Here is a 22,621-nt window from a genome sequence, read left to right on the forward strand (position 1 = left end):
GTGGTGTTGAGGTCTCGAGTTGCTGACTCTATGGATGGTATTTGGATAAGGAGATTGTCTAAAAATGAAAATATCCTGTTCTTTTGGAGTCTGAGATGTGCTACTAGTGGTGCAAGAATCTTGGTGAAGATCCTTGGGGCTGAGGATAGATTGAATGGCAGTGCGGTGTATTGATAATGTTGGCTGTTGTACGTTAGAATAGGTGATTACATTCTGGGTGAATGGGCATATACAGGTACACTTTGGTTTGATCCACCAGTGCCAAGTGGTCTGTGTGGTGCAGTGCCTCTGCTATGGAATGGAGTATCTCCATGCAGAACTTTCTGCACTTTACCCATCTGTTAAGGAATTTTAGGTTGTGTACTGCCCTCAAGGATCCTTCTTTTTTGGGCATGATAAACAAAATATATGCCCTTTCTCCTTTGGTGTGTTGGAACTGCTTCTATCACTGAGATGTTGAGCAAGCGATGAATCGCTAGTAGTAGGCCCTCATGTTTTTGGAGGGACCTGGAGTGGGGAGCAGGCAGGAATCGTTGGTTGGGACGGGCAATTAACTCTATCTTGCAACCATGTAGAATTGTGCTAGAACTCATTTGAGATGGAGGCCTCCCAGGCACAAAAGTGAGATAGGTGGTTACCCATGCTTATTGTCGGAGAGTCAGGAAGTCTGACATGGTTTGGGTTGTTGTCCAAGCAGCTAGGGGTGTTGTTTCTTGGATTGAATTGAGGTCTGTTCCAGAAGGGGCACTGTTGTCTCATGTCTCTGTCTTTGGGATGGAAGTTAGGCTGAAAGAACCTGCGGGTAGGTTGCTTGTCCCCCTTGCATGTGGACGATGGAAGGGCTTTTCTTGTCCATGGTTTCAACCAGGACTTCCTGTATCGCCTTGTCTCCAAACAGCTTGGAGGAAGTAAATTGTATAGCAGTCAGGTTGCCAGTACTTTAGCCACAGAGTGTGTCTAGCTACCATGTTGCATGCTGTGGTGCATGCTGCGAAGCACACTGAGTCCAGAGTGGTGTCTGCAATCAAAGCCTGTGCCTTTCGAATCTTGAGGAGGATTTGCCTCTGTCTGGCCTGGTCTGGTCGGGGTGATTGTAGTAGCTTGTCAGTCCATAGCAAAGAGGCTCTTGAAATGATGGAGGCTGCTGTGAAGGCTCTAACGGACAAGGAGATGGAGCCATGGTTCTTCTTGAGCTGAGACTCAGTTTCTTTTCCGTGGGGTCCTTCAGAGTGGATTCCCCATCCCATGGTAGTATTGTGGAAAATGTCAGAGTTGCCACAGGGGCGTCAACTGGAGGCTTCTGAAGTAGCACCGAAGCTGAGGGAACAAAACTATGTTTATTCACAAGCATAGCAATCTTTTTGTGTGCTGAGGGCACTTGCCACTCCTATTCTACAACTTCCAAAAAAGTCTCAGGGAAGGGAAACAGAAGGTCTTGCGAGGAGGTAATATGTAACACCATGGATGAGGATGCTGGTTGATCCAATAACTGTGTAGGTTGCAGACCTAGTGTATGGAACACTTTGCAAAATAAGTTGAAGAAATCAGATGGTAACAGTCTGTGTGAGTGTGAGTCTGTGCAAAGGTGGCTCAATCTGCTGGCCATCAGACCATTCCCCCTCTTCTTTAGAGAGTAGCTCCTGTTCTAGGTAAATTGGAATTTCCCCGGGAGCATCTTTTGGGCTTGTGGGCAGCGGTGGTATGAGTGGGTCAGGTGGGTGAGGGTCTGGAGAGTCATATTTAGAGAGAGCTGAGGAGTGAAAGGAATCTGGTCTTTTAGGCCTATGTTTTGTCTGTCACTTGGACTTTTTAATCTTTTTATGTTTTTGAGATCTCTTATGCTTATGACTCTTTTCAGGCTTTTTAGGGGAACTCTCAGGGGACAAAGAAGAGGCTGAGTCAGAGAAATAGAAAGAATACACCTCCCTGGGCCCATGGTGCCTTTTGGAGGATTTTTGTGGTTTGTGCTGCTCCAGGGACTTGTGCAACATGTTTTGGAACCAGTACTGCCAAGGCTTGGGCACCTTATCTGAGAAGGTGGGTAAGGCTGGGTTTGGGGGCATATGGAATGGGCTGGGGTTGATGAGGGCAGATGGCCCTTGACACACTGGTCCCGACGTCACTGTTTTGGTGTATGGTGGCACAGTGGTGCATTCAATTCCGGTTGCCGCCCTTGTGTGGCTGCTGCTCCCCTGGGTTAGAAGGAGGAGGTAGCGCCGGCATTTCGGCAGGGTCTTGCGGTTGAGGGTTGGACCCACCTGATGTGTCTTCCCCAGTTGCTCCCTCTTCCAGCGGCATGCTTGGGAGCTCTTTCGTAAGTGCTTCTGTGCTGCCTGGTGTTTTTCTGGCTCTCTTTTGGTTGTCTTCGCACAGCTATTTTGTAGGACGCACTCGAGGATTTGTCTGGCCTTGAGCAGCCACCGCAGAGTTCTGTACATTCTCTGCCAGGATTTCTATTTGGGGGCTTTCCCACCACCTTCTAAGGGGAGACAGGGAAGCAGTGTTCCCACTAATCTTTATCAGCAGTGAGCGGAAAGAGTTTTGTTCTGGGTGGCACTATCAAGGCAGTGAGTGCACATCACACACACACACACACACACACACACACACACACCATTTTAAAAAAAAAATTCCCAGGCCCCCCAAAATAATTGATTTTATGGTGCGTAACATTTTAAAAACAGTTTTTACCCCACCTCTGGTCTCTCTGGGCTGCTGGTGTGTGTGTGTGGGGGGGGGGAGCCACCGCTGCCACCTGTCCTCCCTCAGTCCTCTTCTGGCTTCCTCCTCCCCCTGCCCCCAGGACTCCACTTCTGCTCTCTCTGGGCTGCCAGGGTGGAGCCACTGCCACCGCCCTCCTCTGGCTTCCTTCTCCCCCTCCCCCAGGTCCTCACCTCCAGTCACTCTGGGCTGCCGGAGGGGAGCTTCTGCCGCCCGTCCTCCTGGAGGAGGAGGAAGAGGAGTAGACTGAGGTCCAGCCAGGAGTGGGGGAGGGAGGAGGTGGCGGTGTAGCAGTGGCCTGGCCAGGCCAGGGAGAGGGGGAAATGGGGCAATGCTTCCCTTCCTGGCCAGGGAAATGGAGTGCTAGGCAGTTGGGTGGAGAAGAGTGAAGCAGGGAAAACTAAATGCTGAAAAGAGAAGAAGAAGAATTAGATTAGCAGAGAGTAACAAACTTGAGGTACAAACAAAGGGAGAGCTAGAAGCAAGACGAGATAGACTGTCTCTGGAGCTGTGTCAGGACAAACCGAACTTGGAGGGGCTTTCTTTCCCTGCCTTTTAAAGGCTTTGCTTAATTGATTTGTCCTGCCTCTGGAGCATGCAGGAAGGATAACCCACGTGAGATGTCCTCACCCAGCAGCTAAGAAGAGAAGAGACAAACAGTTGAAAGACCTTTGCTGGTTTCAGTCTTCAATTTATGACATTTAAATTTCATAGAGTGACTGTTACGTTCACACAAACCATTAGATACTAGTTGAATGAGATGAAGGCCTGGCCATCCAGAAACAAGAGCTGCAACAATCCACAGGAAGTGGGGGTGGGGGTGTATCAAAAAGTACCAGGGAATATTCTTTTGTTTAATCTACCCAATGTGTTTCAAGCCACTGCTCTTTACCAAAGATATTTTTCTACTTCCTTAATAAGAGAATGGTTGGATTCCTTTGTCTATGTACTGTCATTTCAAAAAAGCACCTTACAGGGAGAAATGAACAAAAGAAGACAAGCTGTCTCTTATAGAAGGAGTAGAAAAATTCACCTCAAAGTACACTGAAGGAGATTTCTTTCCTCAAGTTCAAAAGATGGCCTGGACATTAGTTTAATTTGACTGTTGAGTTTAACAATTGTGCACAGTTTTTAGGGTGGCAGTAGTGACAGAACTGCCCATTCAGGCACCTCCCATGCAGGATCCCCTCACAAGTCATCTGTCATCATTCTTCTTTAGGGTATAAAGTACATGTGCAGCTAGCCTTCATCCATAGAGGTCAATGCCACCCCCTGCAAATAGGACACTGGCTGACTTACTGAGGAAAATTACTTAAAGTAGTCCCATTGACATTAAAAGGACAATGTCTTAACTTGTCCTTTGAATGTCAGTGGGACTACTTTGTGTATTTTTTCTCAATGTGTCACTCATAATCTCTAAATATTCTAAAGTTGCTGATACAGACTTTTAAAATATTTATTATTTCACTAATATTGAAGGAGTACCAAAACAACATTAATATTTTTCTCATGATTGACCTTCCTGCCACAACAGCATGTATATTTTAAAACTTTACCTTTAATGACCTTTTAAAATAAAGATAGTAGCTGACATTCAGACTCATGAACTGCTGGTGCAGGTAAAGCACACACATGCTCTAAGAGAGGAGCAACTTTTGTCGACCCCCCCCCTTCCCACTGCAGCCCACTGTGGCATCGGACAATATGTCCATGAGTAGCTTTCCTAGGTCTCGGGCAAAGGCCATTTGATTTTTTGATAACTGAAGATGCCAGAGACCAAACCTGGGATCTTCTGCATGCAAAATATGTGCTCTGAGTCATGGCCCCTCCTCTGATTCGGGATGGCGTAGGGTCCCAGGTGTTCAGGACAGGGGCAGATGATAATTCTAAACCAATAAATAGTAGCCCTACTGGTTTCAGTAAGACAGCTGTTAATAAGTTGTTGAGTGGACATCATTTACTAATAACCAGCTTAGTTTGTTGTAAAGTTATTCAGAGTAAGAAGCTTTAGTAAAGCAATAGCCCCAAATAACCACAACATATTGCCTTTTTTGAAAAATCACACAAAAATGTCTCATTGTTTCATTTACACTTACAGGAAATGGCTCTAACCCCTCTTGGATCACAAAGCCCTCAATAACATGGGTCAGGATTTGTGGCTTAACGATAGCCTGTGGAGGTTTGTTTTCTACACTAGGGTTCCTATTAGACATTGAAGCGCTGTTACTCCTTGTTGCGACTGCTGGAAGCAAGAGAGGTGGTGGTGGAATAGAGGCATGTGAAGGGTCTGATGATGATTTAATTACAGAAGCGCTGACTGATGAGGCCACTGAAGGATGTCCCTCTTGTTCTGGAAAAAAAGTAATGTATTTTTAAAAAATAACTCAAATGTCTTAAGAACATAAGAACAGCCTTGCTGGATCAGGCCTAAGGCCTATCTAGTCCAGCACCATGGCCCACCAAATGTCTTGGGAAGCCACACAAACAGGTGAAGGCATGCTTTCTCTCCTGCAGCTGCTCTTCTGTAACTGGTATTAAGTGGCATCCTGCCTCTGAACATGGAAGTAGCCTATAGACATCAGAATCAGTACCCACTGATAGACTAGTTCTCCCTGCTTAAAGCCATCCAAGTGGGTGGCCGTCACTGCATCCTGTGGCAGAAAATTCCATAGATTAAAAGTTGTCATAGTTCATAGTTATAGAAAGCATTACTTGCATTCATGGACTCATCACTACAGAATTCTCTTCCTAATGTTTGTTTTATCAACTGACAGACTGTCAGGGTAATCTGTTCTTGGCCCAGTGCCCTCCCTTCACTTAATTAAGAGCCCTGAGTTAGGAATAAATGCCACAATATAGTCTTAATTTGCATAATGTTATCTACGCACATAATTTTTAAGTAGCCCAGAAAGGAGCACTGGTCACTTACCGTGAAGGCTTCTTTTGAGGACATCTCATGTGGATTATCCTTCCCACATACTCCAGAAGGCAGGACAAATCAATTAGGCAAAGCCTTAAGAGGCCAAGGATAGCCCCTCCCAGTTCGTTTTAGTCAAGCTAAAATTCAACAAGAAGGTAAACGGAGACAGAATATAAGAGAAAGAAGGAGCCAGAGATGCTCTGTGAAGGGGTCAAGATGTCATCAAATCAAGCAGCAAGAAGAAGCCTTCACCATAAGTGACCAATGCTCCTTTCTCAGCTACTGGATGAGGACATCTCACGTGGGACATGCCACAGGTAAGAGACCCAAGAGTGGGGCTTCACCAGCTACTAGGGCGGGATAATATGTTGCAGAACACGTCTGCCAAAGGCGGCCTGTAAGGGCCTGAGGATGTCCAACTTGTAGAGGGTGATCAATGTGGTTGACAAGGACCACATGGACGCTATGAAGAGTTCAGGCAGCGGTACATTTGCAGAGAATGCAGCAGAGGTTGCTGCTGCTGACCGTGTGTGATGAGCTGTTGACGTGAGGAGTAGGCAGATGTGAGACTTCGTATACCGGAGCCATACCAGCCTCCATTGACCTCACGATTGTAACAGAGGAGGCCCACGGATCCCTGGAGGAAGGTCTGCAGGGGATAAAGTGGGCCTTTAGACCTGAAGGGGGAATTTCCAGACAGTTAGTCTGTGGACAGTGAAGTATATCTACCCTATAGCTTTCCAATCCTTGTTGTGAAAAGGAAAGGGACAAGATGACATACTGTAGTACCATGGAGCGTGAGTTGTCAGTTTAGGTATGAGCAATGGGTAAGGGGTAAATCAGACCGAGTCCACAGAAAATATTTAGAATTTTGTATTAGCCGACCAAGGTCACATTTGGAGACCCTTGGGGCGGAAGCAATAGCTCTGAGGAAGGCCAGCCTAAATGATGAAGTGCAGATAGAGAGAGATCAAATAGGTTCAAATGGAGGTGCCAGAGGTATTTTGAGGACTGTGTGAAGACCCAGGGGGGCAGGGGGATTTGTGTCCTACCCATGGGCAAGGAGAGAGCTGCACCTTTTAGGTAGAGTTGGTGGTGAGGAGGAGAGTGCAAGCCCCATTTTATTTGTTTGGAGATAAGAGATTGGCCAATGTGGCCGCATGCTGATGATGTGTGCGTCCTTGAGGCCCATGTCCAGATAGTCTTGGAGAGACTGCAATTGATCAGGCATAGTGCCCTGTACAACCACTAGCCTGTGGTTACAACACCGACAAAGAAACACCCAGCAGGTGCCTTGGCATATCCTGTTGGTGGAGGCCCGTCCGGATACCAGAATGGTGTTCAGGAGTTTGAGAGCACAGCCATGGCAGTTCAGGGTATTGAGTTTAGGTGCCAGGCCTGAACCAAGCTGGGCTGTGGTGTAGTCCTTGGCCCTGGCTGAAGACCCCTGAAGGCATTGCCGGGCACCATGGGTTGGTGGTGGCAAAGTGTAGGTTCTCTGTGAATGATGGCCAGTGCGGCTAATAAGGGGCCACCATTCTCACATGTGCTTCAAGGAGCCGTATGCAGTGGAGTAGACGGCTGGGTACCGGAACCAGTAAGGAAGTGCATAGGAATTCCTTGGGCCATGGCACCAAGAGTGCAGCTACTGTTTCCACTTTGTGGCCAGGGATGCGGGAGAAGAATCACGGATGTATCATGTTGGTTGGAAGTACACAGAGGTCCACCTGTAGCTGACACAAGGCCAGAGCGAGAGGCAAAATGTTTAAAGGTGGTAGGCAGGGGTATTAAGGTGAAGGCAGGGGTAGTAATTGTTGGATGAACCAGTTGCTTGGTTGATCGAAGAGCCACTGACATGATGGGCTACTATAGACAAAATGTGGGCCCCTGCCCACTGGAGTAGTAGTGTTGCTTCCATGTGATGTGGGTTGGAGCGTCATCCTTCTTAATGATTTACATGCGCCTAGGCTGTGATGTTGTCGGTCTGGACCAAAATGTGACTGTGGAGGATGATGGGCTGGAATGCCTGTAGTGGGGTGGGGGGGAGGATGGCTCTCAACTGCCATCAGTTAATGTTATGGTGAGCCTGTTAAGGTATCCACTTCTGCTGGTGTTGAATTTTAGAGACTGGATGTCCCCCATCCTGGCCAACTGGTGTCAGTTGTCACAATGATCCTGGGTGAAACTATGAGTGGTTTTTCCTTTGAGCAAGATGAGGAGGCAGACCCACCAGTGCAGTGACTGTGTGACTCCTGAGGGTAGCTGGAACTTGGTGCTGAGTTATCGCCTTCTGATGTGGCCAAAGGAAACCTCTGGAGTGGGTGGAGGCACAAGTGTGATCAGGGGACCAGTCCCAAGGATGCCACCCTGGGGCCCTGCAGTAGCGCTAAGGCACCGTATATGTGGCATGGATCTGTGGAGTGAGGGTCGATATCTTCAGAATAAGATCCTGGGACAGGAACAGTGGTTCCTGAAGAGTGTCAATAATCAGTATGAGGTGTGGATGTTGACTCTTCGCCTTTTTGAAGAGGAACTCATGCACTACAAGTGTGTAGTTTGTAATCAGTGGTGCAAGGATCTTGAAGCAAAAACCCTTGGAGCTGAGTAGAACCCTAAGGAAGTGCAGTGCGCTGATGATGCCAGCTGTCATACTAGATGCGAGAGAGATAGTGGCCCACTGGGTGAATTGGCCCATGGAAGTGGACTTTGGTGAGGGCCACATATGCCTAATAATCTGCCTGTTGTAGTGTGTCTCTGTGATGGAGTGAAAAGTGTCTATGTGGAACATTCTGCGCCTCACCTAGTTGTATCGAAAAGTTAGGTCGGGGACATCCCTTGTGTCGTCGTCTTCTTTTCGGCATGGGAAAACACATTAGAGTAGATGCCCTTTGCCCCTTGTTGTACTGCTGCTGGCTCTATTGATGAGATTTTCAGCAGGCGGTATATTGCCCGGAGAAAGCCTTTGTGTTTCTTGCGAGACATGGAATGAGGCGGAGTAATAGAGCAATCATATGGCCAAGAGGCCACTCTATCTTGTAGCCATGTTGGATGGCACCTAGAACCCATTGTCCGTGGGTTGGGCATTGGTTCTAGATGTGTTCTGCTGTCTGTCCCTGAAAAGGCATTGATGTCATTCATGTGTGTCTGTCCCTAGGCCTGAAGCTGGGACGAGAGGGCCGGAAGTGCTGGAAATTTCCCCCTGAAGATCATAAGGGCAGCAGCTGGTTGTTGTGTGAGGCTGTGTCAAGTTGCCAGTGTTTAGTCCCAATGCACATCTGACCACTATGTCGGATGCTGCAGGTGGAGGCGGTGGGAGGGGCAAACGTTACTGTGCCTAGTGTTGCATTGGCTCTGAGGACCTGGTCCTCTGGAAGTTGAAACATGTGTGCTTCTGGTGGGTGGCATCTGCTAGTGGAGACTGGAGTAGTTGATCAGGTCACAGCAGGGAGGCCCTTGCCATGTTTGTGGTGGCAACTCTGATGGACATAGCAGTTGATTCATGGCATTGCTTTAAGCTGAGATTCTAGCTTTTCTCAGTGGAGTCTTTCAGTGTAGATTCCCCATCCTGATGCAGAATTGTGCCCTAAGTCAGTGCTGCTGTGTTGTCAAGCAGAGTCTGAAATATAGGTGTGTTGAGGGCGGGTGGGTGGGGGGAGGAAGCTACGAACTATATAGTGTGGCAGTCTTTCTTATGTGTTGATGGTGACTGTCATTCCTGTTGTACTGTTTCAGAAAGAAATCTCAGGAGGAGAACATAATGAGGTCATGTAATAAGGGTATGGAGGACAGTGTTTCCTCTAAGGTGCGTGCGCACATATTTTTAAATGTCTGCTTAATTAATTATGAATCCTGCTCAGACTGAATCAGGGTCACACCAGGAGTATATGGATTGATTGAATGATTTCTATACTGCCCTTCCAAAAATGGCTCAGGGCAGTTTACACAGAGAAATAATAAATAAATGAGATGGAACCCTGTCCCCAAAGGGCTCACAATCTAAAATGAAACACAAGATAGACACCAGCAACAGTCACTGTGCTGGGGGTGGATAGGGCCAGTTACTCTACCCCTGCTCAATAAAGAGAATCACCACGTTAAAAGGTGCCTCTTTGCCGAGTTAGCAGGGGCAGGTACATGCGCACGAACTGCCTTGATACTGCGGTCCAGAACATAACTCATTCCACACACAGATGGATTAGGGAGAACACTGATAGGGAGCATCAGCGCTCCCTATGAAGGGGCTGGTTGCTCATGGGATAGAGGTTCGCCAGACCTCCAGCGTATGCAAGGCGTATAAAAACAGGTGCGAAAAGTCATCAGGCTGGAACAGTCTATGTGAATGTGTAGATGGCTAAGCTGTCTGCCCATCACCCCATTCTCCCTCGGACTTAGGGCTCCCCTATGTTCCCTGTTGACTGGGACCTCTACGGTGGTATCCACAGGAATATTAGGCCCCGGAGGAAAAAGGTTCAATATCTATCTGTTTTTACATTTACATCCTGCTCTTCCACCACATGGTGGTGGACATGGTATTACCATCCTCACAACAACCCTGCAAGGCAGGCCAGGCTAATAGTTTAGTGACTGACTCGGTATCATCCAGTGGCTTACATAGGTCAATGGAATCTGAGGAAGCGTACTGTGATATAACTGCTGAGTGTCGTGGAAAAGGCTTGTTGTTTTGCCTTTTGCCTGTCTCCTAGCTTGATTGTACTTTTTTTATTTTAAGGTTACTGAGACAGCTAGCAAGCCCTGGAACATGGATTTCCAAGCTACAGAGGCCTCTCCTGAGGTGGGCGGTAGCAAGGCTGGATCTATGGGGCTGCTGGGTAGGGGCAGGGGCAATGTGGCTAGATGGCTGCGGGCTCACCAGATAGGTGTGGCAGGCTTGTCTGGGACAGGCATGCCATCGTCCTCTGGCATTTCCAATCCCTGTCCCCTGGCATCATGCGGCTGGAGGGTGGAGGAGGTGCCGGTGGCTGTCCTGGTTTGAGGAGTTGGATAGGTCGCTCCCTCTAGCAGGATCCTCTCCGCCAATCGCATTATCAAGCAGCCCTCCAGCTGGTGGGCTCCAAGGCACCTCCACGCTTGTCAGGAGTTGTGGGGCCCATTTTTCCTTTGCTTGGTGTGCCCATTTGTGTGGCGGAGGCTGAGGCTTCTCCAGGTCTTGCGAGGCCTCCACGGAGGTTTGCAACAGGGCAGGCCCAAATTCGTGGTTTGTGCTTTCCTTCCGCCAGGGCTGGGGATGGGGCGATCGTGCTTACGAGCCTGGGCCTTTTTGTGTGGCTGAGGACCCGAAGGCCCGTCTTTGGGGTTAATACCCCTCTGCCCCTCAACAGGCTCTGGCGAGGACCACTGGTGGGCCTTATGCAGTACGTGGCCTACCAGAGAACTGAAAAAAGTGTCTTCTTCCCCTGTGGCAGGAGGACATTCAAGGTTTGCTCCCTGCACTCTCCAATGAAAAGGGAGTGGAGGAGAGGAGGGAGAGTGGGGAAGAAAGCAGGAGAGAAAGGCTGTTCTTTGTTTTTTTTAAACAGAGATCCAAGATTGGAAGAGAATATCCGAAAAAGGGGGACTCTAGGAAGAGGAGAAAGAGTTCATAAGCAGAAAGTTTGGCAGAATGCAAGGGAGACCTTCTTTGGAGCTAGTGCAGGACAAACTGAACTGGGAGGGGCTATCCTTCCTGGCCTCTTAGGGCTTTGCCTAATTGATTTAGCCTGCCCTCTGGAGCATGTGGGGAGGGTAACCCAGGTGAGATGTCATCCTCTAATATCTCGCAGCTGAGAAGTTTGACTTCATTAACATGGAGTTATTAGCAGGAGTGATACTGTATGCTACTAGCCTAGTATTCACAATCATCCATCTGATTTCTTGCCTGAAGTAAGAAAGGTGTCTACATCTACCAGTTCTCATGCTAGCACTCTGTATGCACCAAGGATGGAGTGCTGGGGGACACTGTGGGTTGGGGTCCCTCCCACTAAAGTTGTTGCTGTCTTTTAAATTAAATTTTGTTGTTGCACACTTCAGTTTAGAGCACTTCTGGCTTAAGGAACTTGGGCAGCATCCCACCCCCGCCCCCTTCTGCTAAGACTCTTGTGAAGCTTGGAATGGAAGAAGCCATGTTGGGAGATGGTTTTCAGTGGCTGCTTGTTCTCTTAATAAATGCACTTCCTGAAAATCCTGCTTAACAAATCACTTCTGGAAGCAGGAGAGTATCAAGTTTGGAGGAACCTCCAAGCTTGAAAATGGGCCCCCTGCCAACCACACCTGAGGCAATGCATTAAGGGGCATGGCTGGCATCAGACATAGACGTGCTGCTCGCTGGCCTCTCCCAGCCGGTGATTGCTTTGTTCACCCACTGGGCGCTTCCTTTCTCTCCTTTGTGAACCAGTGAAGAAGTGCTTGCCAGCTGGGAAAGGTTGAAAGACGGTGCGTTCCTATCCTAATGCCAGCCACACCCCCTGCAGTAGCACCAGAAACACACTTGTTTAAATAAATCAATGTGTGGAAATACCCTAAGTCAACACAGTGGTCCATCTAGCCCAATAACTTGGCTTTGACATCAGCCGTTTCTCGCTGTTTTTGAGGAAATGCACGGGGGATGATGAGAATACTTCATTCCTAGCTGTTCACTATCAACTCCTGTCCTAAAGTCTAAGGAGAGCCTAAATACAATGATATGGTACTCCAGGTTTGATACCGGTACCTATTGATATTCTTGCCTCTGTGGTTAACAGAAGTTTTTATGAACTATGAAGCTGTTGTGTTATTTTGCTTTTAAAACTGAAACTAATTGAACTATAACCAATTAAGAAATATATACATTCAGATAAATGCATTAACTATAGTACTGGTTACAAAACCAAGTGAATCTGTGGCCTAAGATGGTGATTGGAATGCAATGCAAGGTGTAGAGGTTAAAATGCAATGAGAATTGAGTTAGATCTATAGCCATGATGTACTGTAAAATTGTTGGCTACCAATATCTGCCTTGCAGTTCTTAGAGACTAGGAGTTCTAGAGGTTTCTGGAGGGTCGCATAACTGAAAGATGCTATTACTTGCCTTTGATGAAGCACCAAGACTTGCTTTAAGCAAAAGACTGAATCCTACATTGCCTGAACTCCTCCAGCTATGATTCTCCTCGCTAAAAATATGTTTGGCTTTGTTGCTTGCAAAGCTCTAAACTCTACATTTATTATTATTATTATTATTATTACATTTATATACTGCTCTTCCTCCAAGGAGCCCAGAGCGGTGTACTACATACTTGAGTTTCTCTTTCACAACAACCCTGTGAAGTAGGTTAGGCTGAGAGAGAAGTGACTGGCCCAGAGTCACCCAGCTAGTTTTATGGCTGAATGGGGATTTGAACTCAGGTCTCCCCGGTCCTAGTCCAGCACTCTAACCACTACACCACGCTGGCTCACTCTTTCACCCACTCTATTTTCAGTTTTGCTACCCATCATTTCCTGAGGTCTCCAGTTTGTCCTCTGTACTTCTCATTGGCCCAAGCTCCTGAGTTTTGTTACTGCTCACCTACACTCACCCCTCACACCTTATAGGAAGTGTTTGACTCCTTCCTTCACTTGTCTCACATATGCTGGAATTATCTGACAGTTGTCTGGCTCTCTCATCCCTGCCTTCTGTATCAGGCCCTCCAGCTCTCCACTGTTTTGCACTACAGAAGCAAATGTGCAGAAAGGTGAATGACACTCCTGCTTGCTTCTGTGCAACTTTGGGCTGTTTACTGCCAAGACCAATCCAGACTAGTCGGCTTGGTGATTTATTTCCCCTCAATAATAGATCTGAGTGTCCTCATGCTTCTGCAATAGTAAGGACTGAAGTAACCAATCAGATGAAAGAGACTTCTGATATGCTCTTCTTCCTGCTGCACAACAGAGCCTGGCCCCACAAGGTAGTCAAAATGATGTGCAAAACAGCTTTAGCTTCTTGTTTTCTTCAAGAAATAATTTAGATATTCAGGATCTTGGCCGAAATTCTCTCTGGCAGCATAATCATCAGGCTTTAGCATTCTCCCAAAAATAGGAATATGCACCAAACACTGCCCTAAGTCACTATGCACTTCTACGTTCCTTCTTACCTGAAAAAGGCTCTTCATAAGTAAGCTCTTCTCTGTTTTGTAAAGTGATCGCTGGTGGTGACAAAGTTGGTGGGGTGGGGGTCCTAGCCATACGGACACATTCTGATTCCTCTGGCATCTCCTCCTCACACATGTCTTCCACTTGGTAAATCTGCATTGAACAAATTAGAACTTTTAGAAGCAAGTCCTGTTAATATTTATGGATTATATTAGCTATCCTGAGTTTCCATTTTTGGAAGGAAAGGCTGTACAAACAACTTTAACAATACAATAAATGTTCCCTATCAATAATATAGAAATTGATATTAAATTGATAATAAAATCAACTTTTAAATGATTTTTTAAAAAATTATATCCCAGCCACTAATTTATTGCACTTTGATTTTAAAAAATATGATATGCTGAAGGCTAATAATTGAAACATAATTCACAAGAGAGGACAACAAGAAAGATTAATGCAATGGCACACAAATATATACATTTAAGGAGAAATTCAGGTCCTGGTCACAGCCATTCATGCACAAGTAATCTCCAGACTGAGCTAAGGTGCTCTATATGGTCTGGTTGATGTCATTAATACCTCACTGAGGGAGGGTAGAATGCCACCTTGTTTGAAGGAGATAGTGGTTAGACCCTTTCTTAAGAAGCCCACTTTGGATTCTCTGGTGATGGATAATTACAGGCCTGTCTCCAACGTCCCATGGTTGGGTAAGATGATTGAGAAGATGCTGGCTAACCAGCTCCAAGCAGTCTTGGAGGAAACTGATTATCTAGACCCACTTCATTCACTCGGTTTCTATACCACCCTTCCAAAAATGGCTCAGGGTAGTTTACACAGAGAAATAATAAATAAATAAGATAAGATGGCTCTTATTTAAAGCCATTTCAAAATAGCTTTAGGGCGGGCTATGGGGTTGAGACAGTCAGCCTGATAGATAACCTTTGCCAAGGAATTGACAGAGGGCATGTGACTCTGCTGGTTCTTCTGAACTTCTCAGCTGTTTTTGATACCATTGACCATGGTATCCTTCTGGATCACCCAAGGGAGTTGGGGATAGGAGGCACTGTTTTGCTCCTGTCTCAAGTAGATTTCAGATGGTGGCACTTGCTGACAGTTACTCTTCAAAACAGGAGCTGCTATATGGAGTCCCTCAGGGCTCCAGTCTGTCACCAATGCTTTTTAACATCTACATGAAACCGCTAGGTGAGATCATCAGAGGATTTGGTGCTGCGTGTTATGAGTGTTATCAATAAGCTGATGACATCCAAATCTATTTCTCCTTGTCATCAATATCAGGAAATGGCATGAGCCCCTTAAATGCCTGCTCACAGGCAGTAATGGGCTGGATAATAAACTGAAGCTAAATCCAAGCAAGATGGAGGTGCTCATTTTGGGGGGTCGTAATCTGCAAGATGGGATAGAACTTCCTGTTCTGGATGAGGTTACACTCCTCCAGAAAGAACAGGTTCATAAGTTTGGGAGTGCTCTTGGACCCAGGTCTCACTCTGGTGCCTCAGGTTGAGGCTCTGGCCAGGAGAGCTTTTTATCAGCTATGATTAACAGAATTGCGATACCACACGATGACTTTCAAATGGCAGCAATAGGATCAATGTGCAATACCGTACAGTTAATAGAAACAAACATCATATAGGCCTTTGAGCATTTAAATTAATTCTTACACTCTGGGCCACAGATCAACTATTATTCATACTGAATTACCTGCGGAGATGCACACATATATACTGTGCATGTCAGATAAAAAAGCTCTTAACACTATACCATATGTAAAATTGGAATTTAATTACTAAAGGAAGATAAAGGGTCTTTAATAATGGAGAGGAGAAAGAAAAAGAATTTAGCAGACACTATAATCAGTTTGCCCTTCCTTCAAGGACAGGTGAAAAATATTTTTAAAATGATTACTGCTTCATAATAAAAACATAATCGTGCAAAGAAACATTTATTTATTCTATTCTATTTATTAATGTAATAATAAAAAGTGCTCAAATAGAATGCTTCAGTCTATCTGTTGTATCTATGTAGAACCTGTCACACCAAAATAATTAAACCGGTAAATATTTTGAAATCAAATATCTCTATTAATAAATCTAAGAGAAATCATGCCTATAAAATGAATGTCATCTTATCAAGAAAAACTTTTTCAACATTTCATTTACCATTAAAACCAGAAAGTAAATTACTGGAGACTTACCACTGGGGTCTCAACAGGTATTGCTGGTTGTACTTGAAGGTTTACTGCAACTGTCTGGGGTGGGGGAAGAGTCTGAAATGGAAGCTGGACCAGCGCTTCAGCAGCAGGAAGCTCTTCCTCAGAAACCAAAGTATTCTGCACCAAAACCTGACCCTGGGATAAAATTTCAGGCTGTACTTGTAAAGACTGAACAGGTGGTAGGGGGAGTGGCTGACTGTGGGTTGGAGATGTTGACAACTGTGGCGAGGTTGCAACTGGGATTGGTGTGGGTTGCAAAGCTGGATACTGTTGTGGTGTTGGCGATGTTATCTGTTGGCCCGTGGATATCATCACAGGATGATCTGTTGTCCCAATGTGCACAACTGGGGAAGGTGGGAGCTGGGGTGGAAGATTCATTGGCTGTGATACTGTTTCTGTTGGACTATCATTAGCCTGTGCTGGGTTATGTTCATTCTGAAGTGCTGACGATGCTAATGAATGTGATTGTGATGGAATAAGAGCTTGGGGGTGAATAATTATTGTAGGTGACTGGCTGGGTGAAGGAGGTGGTGGGGGAGATACCACCACTGATTGCTGTGAGGACTGGGATGGAGTTGGAGACAGTGGAGGAGGAGGATGGATGTGAACAGGTGTACAGTGCTGTGAGGGAGCACTGCTGGAAGCTGGAGGAAGAGCATGGCCTTGGAGTGGTACACAGTGTTGCGATGATGCTTCTTGATTGGGAGGAAGCTGGAGTGTGATTGGTTGGACTTGCTGCTGTTGAAAGATTAACTGATGATGGGAAATTTTTGAAGATGGTGAATGAAGAGGGGAGTGCTGGTGCTTTAACAAAGGATGAGGATGAATTGGGGAATATGAAGCTGCATAGAGAAAATTTAAAAAAATACAGTTAGTATTTATTTTCTTAAGACCATTAACATACCATAGAGAACTTGAGCTTATTCAGATAAGCAGAACTATGTCTGCTTCGTGTTTGACCAAACCAAACAGAGGGACCCCTTATCTTTACAAACAACAATATCCAGCACATAAAAACTGATGCCTTGAGTTTGAGAAACTCCTAGTGAAACACACCTGTGAGTAATGAAATGAAATCTTGGTTGCATACATTTGACCCCATAAAAATGTGTTGACAAGTCTGCCTATGTTAAAAATATCCTAAACCATATATTTTGCACCAAGAGCAGAACCTGTGTAAATAATGCAAAGTAAGCAAATTTGCATATATTTGTTGGCCTTGCATACATTGTTCTGCTTCTGTAAGAATTCTGTAAGAATTCAGAAGCTATCTGGAGAACCAAAAACTACATTCCAACTGGCCAGCCTACCACCAAAGATTTCATCAGACATTGCTCAAACAAATATCTTTTAAGTTTTAAACTTATTTTTTACTTTTTAAACTGTTTTAATTTATTTAATGTTTTAACTGTCTGTTTTTTGAAATTTTAAACTGCACAGAGATTTGTATATGGGCTGGTATAAAAATGAGTTATAATTAAGTAAGTAAATGTTCCTCTTCACTGCTAGGAGGATACAAAAATTCCTTTTTAATTTAAAAAACAAACAATTGAAACAATAAGTTTGCTAATTGCTTCATGAGATCTTTTAGAAGCCAGAAGGCAGGGCAGAAATATAAGAAAATGAAAACCAATGCCATTTGGTTCCTAATTTGGGGGATAATTGTAATAAAATTTGAGAAATAACAGCAGCTTAAATAAAATAGTTTACCCCCAAATTTCAAAAATGGCAAATTCATTAATATTTTTCTATGTTGGTGACCTTCTATATTGGACTATAGTACATTCAACTGGCATTTTACAAGCATCTATTGTATATTCCTGGCTGCCACTACAAATCTCCCCTCAGCAAATACAAGTTTTTTGAACACCTGTAGCCCAATCTTCCACCCCATCAGTTTCTTGGCTTGCTCTGTACTGGCTGTTATTAATTTCATGTGCTGAGTTTGAGGGCAAAAGGTAAATATCCCGTTTTCATACTTGTCTTGTTCAGATGGGCTGGACTATACGTGTATCAAATTTCACCTGCTATGAAAATTTACTAAGAATTTTGATATTCCATCTTTAGATGTGTGCAGATAATATAAAGGAGAGATGGTCTAGGGGAGGAAAGCTGGTCTTGTGGTAGCAAGCATGACTTGTCCCCTAAGCTAAGCAGGGTCTGCCCTGGTTGCTTATGAAAGGGAGACTTGATGTGTGAGCACTGTAAGATATTCCCCTCAGGGGATGGAGCTGTTCTGGGAAGAGCAGAAGGTTCCAAGTTCCCTCCCTGGCATCTCCAAGATAGGGCTGAGAGAGATTCCTGCCTGCAACCTTGGAGAAGCTGCTGCCAGTCTGTGAACACAATACTGAGCTAGATAAACCGATGGTCTGACTCAGTATATGGCAGCTTCCTATGTTCCTATAATCAAAATGTGTGTATTCTCTGCTAAAACAAATTTTAAAATGCTGTTTTCTGAGGAACAAACTAGAGGTGATGGAACAGCCATATTGGTTTATTTACATTATTTTATATTAAAATAAGTTCCCACCCTTACCTTTATATGCGAATAGAACAGGCATATACACAAACATAGCTGCTCCCATCACATCTAGTTTGGAATGGAAGTTGGAGCAAACAATATTCAACCATGTTCAACTTCTCTCCACAACTCTGGGAACCAATTATCTGCTTACTTAATATACGAGTGTCCTAGATACCCATCTGCGAATACAATACTGAGCTAGATAGGCCAATGGACTGACTCAGTATATGGCAGATTCCTATGTTCCTAGATGCTGAGCTACACAGTGATGCATGTGCTCAGTTTCTAAGAATTCACACATAACACTGACTGCAAATCAAACATTATCTTGCATTTAAAATGAATGCCCTTTAAAACAGTGAATTCTTCATCCTACCTGGTGCTATTAGTTGATGAATACTTGATGTACGTGTAACAGCTGGACTTCGAGGCTCTGCAGTTGGGCTATCTCCTTTTCTTTTGCTTTCTAGAGGATCTGACTGGCTGGCTTTGGTACTGGTTACAGGTTTATTAGGGCACACAGCTAGTGTCTGGGTTTGACTGCTGCTTTTGGGAGAACCATTCTGTGAACTAGACAATACTCCCAACTTCTGGCTGCGCAATGTCAAATTCTGGACCTGAAGAAAGCAAGCAAAATATAAGAAAATCCAAAATGAAGTTCAGTACCATTAGCAACTGATTTAATATGAGGCCATTCAGTTTGATTGTAATAAGGTAAGGGGGAAAAAACAGAAGACAGTTAAGCCCAATATATTAGGGATACATGCTGGCGTGATGCTGGTTCCAAAAAAGCCCCATGTACCATCAGCATGCATATGGCATCTGCGCATGCACCATTTGCATGATCAACATGGTGTTGCTGACTAGGGGATGTGCACAGAACTGGAGGGGCAGTTTGACGGTGGGGGGTGTCTAACTTTAAGGGCGGGGAGGATGTACTTACCCCCCCACCACCACATTTCCCCTGCCGGAGCTCGGTTTTCCAAAAATCCTTCAGGGTGGCAGCGTACCTCCCTGCCGCCCCGTTTCCCCGTTGTCCGGATGTGACCGGAAGTCATGAGCACACAGCGCACTCGTGAGTGCATGCAATGTGCACACGCGCTCACTACTTCCGGTCACATCCCAACAATGGGCAAACAAGGTGGCAGGGAGGTACGCTGCTGCCTCAAAGGACTTTTGGAAAACCGAGCGCTGGCGGGGGAAATGTGCTGGAGGAATAAGTGCACCTTCCCTTGAAGTTAGACACACCCCATCATTGAATCGGCAGAACCGCTGGTCCATCGAACCAGTTCGGAGGCCCATAAAGGCCCTCCGAACCGGCTCCATGTACATCCCTATTGCTGACCATGCGAATGGTGCCCACTCATGCGCAGACAGCATGTGTATGCTGGTGGCATGTGGGGCTTTTTTGGACCAGTGTCAACCAAGTAGGAAGCTGGAAGGGGTGGTGGATAGAAGGTGGATAAGAGGATAGAAGGTAAGCACCCGCTCTACTTTTTCTTAAAGTTCGTTTTTTAATTTCTCTAAAAATGCTTGAACCATGCTTCAAACACATCCTTAAACATATGATTTCAGATGAAGATGCAGCTGAGAATTCAGCTTTGCAATATCTGCTACTTACATAGTGCCAGCAGTATGCCACGTACTGTACAAAATATAGACGTTACTACTGTTCCAAAGATAGATTATAATAGATTGACAAAACAGGCAAGTTGGGATGTAGAAGACATCAGGCACTGACAATGAGTGTGCCCTTCAAAATCTTTATGAGTTTTATCTCATTGATATTACTTTGCTCCATTTTTTAATCACATCATTGCTGAGTGAGCAATGGTACCTGCAATTCTAGCAAGGTAGTGACAGGAGAGCCAAAAAGAGAAGATAGACCTGATACTAACGTACAGAATGTCCACCTCAAAGTGTACCTAATGTAAACCAATATAATATATAGTAAAGTGTGATATAAATAACTAGCTATTAATGTGATACACAATGCATATTAAAAAGGTACAAAATTCACATGCAACACCATTCCATATGATGTTAATGAAATGTTGAAAATTATTTATTTATCTAAAATATTTATACCCCGCCCCTCCAGTACACTACTGCTTGGGGCGGCTCACAACAATAAAATAGATACAATATACAATAAAAATAATAAAATTAACCAAATTAAGTAAACACGTTAAAAGTCAGGTTAAAAGCCACAATCAGTATTAAGTTTCAAATAAAAGTTATTTTAAAAGCTAAAAATTGAGAATTATAAAAACTATAAAATAAAGATTATGGTTCCTACTGATAAGTAAAATATTACATGTCACTAGACCACTTCACTCAACCACAGCTGGATCAAAGTCAATGTTGTTCAAACTTTTATAACGATTGACCACATTCCAGCAAGCTTCACAGCAGGTAGAAAATATTTATCTAACTTGAAATAGATTATGTAGGATGCTATAGTTGTAATGCAAATTGCAAAAATCCCCAGACTTGGAAAAAACTCTGTGGGAGGCTAGTTCAACTGTTTCCATTTCAAATACTTTATTAATCATTCATTGATCGAACAACAATAATAATATGGAAATCCTTAAGACGCTGCCTAAATTCACATGAACACCATAACTGCTTTCAACATACTATTGTGAGCCAATGCAATGCCTTAGGGCATCTTCCAGACAGGGCTATAAAAAAGCAAAATGGTGGCAACTGAAAAGAAAATGGAGGACATCCAGTGTTCCCTCTAAGGTGTGCATGTGTGCTGACACGTTTTTGGATGTCCACTCAGTTTATTTTAGGTCCTGCTTAGGTTTAATCAGGAAGGTCCCACTTTGACTACATGTGCGCACAAGCATCCTTGATACTGCCACCCAGAACAAAACTTATTCCGCATACAGATGAAAACAAATAGAGAGAACACTGGACAGGTCCAGTGGTCCCTCTAATTTATTTGATATCTGTGCGGAATGAGTTTTGCTCTGGGCGACAGTATCAAGGCCGTGTGTGCACATCAGCATTCAGAATGGGGCCTTCCTAATTCAACCTGAGTAGGACCTAATATGAACTGAGCGGACATCCAAAAACTTGTATGCATGCCTTAAAGGGAACAGTGGACCAGTCTATCAATGGCTACTAGTCTTGATGGCTATAAGGCTACCTATAGGAAGCCTCTGAATACCAGTTGCAGGGAAGCAACTATATTGCATGCAGAAGATTCCAAGTTCCTTCCCTGGCATCTCCAATACTGTATAGGGCTGAGAGAAACTCCTGCTTGCAACCTTGGAGAAGCTGCTGCCAGTATGTATAGACAATACTGAGCAACATAGCTAGTTTTTCTCAATCACCGGTCCACGGACCAGTGCCGGTCCGCAAGGCATTGGGTACCAGTCCGTGAGGCATCACTAATACCCCCCCCCAAAAAAAACAACCCAATTTTGGGCCGGTGAGGACCACTGGGAGCTCTCCGGAGCTCATTTCCAGGCAGTCCTCATTGCTAGATTTTGAAATGCAGCAGTGAGGACTGCCTGGAAGGAGCTCTCGAGAGCTGCCCGAAATTGTTTTTTGGGAGTGTCAGAGGGTGGAGTTGGGGGTGAGGGGGGCCACCCCCTTACTAACAGCTGGTCCGGGAAACTGTGCACGAATAATGTACTGGTCCATGTCTCCAAAAACGCTGAGGAACCCTGAGATAGACCAATAGTCTAACTCGGTATAAGGCAGCTTCCTATGTTCCTAGCAGGAAAACGGGAATGCCTTCATCTCCTGGTTGTGGGTTTGGAGATGGCATCTAGTGGGCCACTCTGGGAAACAGGATGCTGGATTAGATAGGCTTTGGGCCTGATCCAGCAGGCCTGTTCCTATGTTCTTAAGAAGCAGATAAATCAACTCCGATTTGGGAGGAATGGTAGAGCTAAATTTGAAACAGGGATCCTTCCAGCATCAAAACATATTACTATGGAGAAAAACATGGAAAATCAACACTAAGAAAGATCTTGCTTTAGATTCTTAGCGCAATCGCAGTAATTCATGAAACATCAGTAAAAGAACAGGAAAGTTTTATTCTAATATTCAAATTTTAATAAAAGGAATATTTTAAAAAGGCAGCTCTTTCACTATTGTTTAATTA

At 44.8% G+C, this 22,621-nt stretch overlaps 1 protein-coding gene across 10 annotated transcripts in view; it reads right to left on the reverse strand.

The window, feature by feature from the left end:
• The window catches only part of PHC3 (polyhomeotic homolog 3), a 112,004-nt gene that overhangs the window by 26,631 nt on the left and 62,752 nt on the right, over positions 1-22,621 (reverse strand). For all 10 annotated transcript variants that reach the window (XM_053311268.1, XM_053311271.1, XM_053311267.1 and 7 more), the window contains 4 exons: positions 18,875-19,115; positions 15,957-16,816; positions 13,744-13,894; positions 4,818-5,071 (listed from right to left, as the gene is read on the reverse strand). In XM_053311268.1, coding sequence (XP_053167243.1) covers positions 4,818-5,071; positions 13,744-13,894; positions 15,957-16,816; positions 18,875-19,115 — 1,506 coding nt within the window. The remainder of the gene's footprint in view (positions 1-4,817; positions 5,072-13,743; positions 13,895-15,956; positions 16,817-18,874; positions 19,116-22,621) is intronic.

This window comes from Hemicordylus capensis, chromosome 3 (genome assembly GCF_027244095.1).
Source record: "Hemicordylus capensis ecotype Gifberg chromosome 3, rHemCap1.1.pri, whole genome shotgun sequence".
NCBI lineage: Eukaryota > Metazoa > Chordata > Lepidosauria > Squamata > Cordylidae > Hemicordylus > Hemicordylus capensis.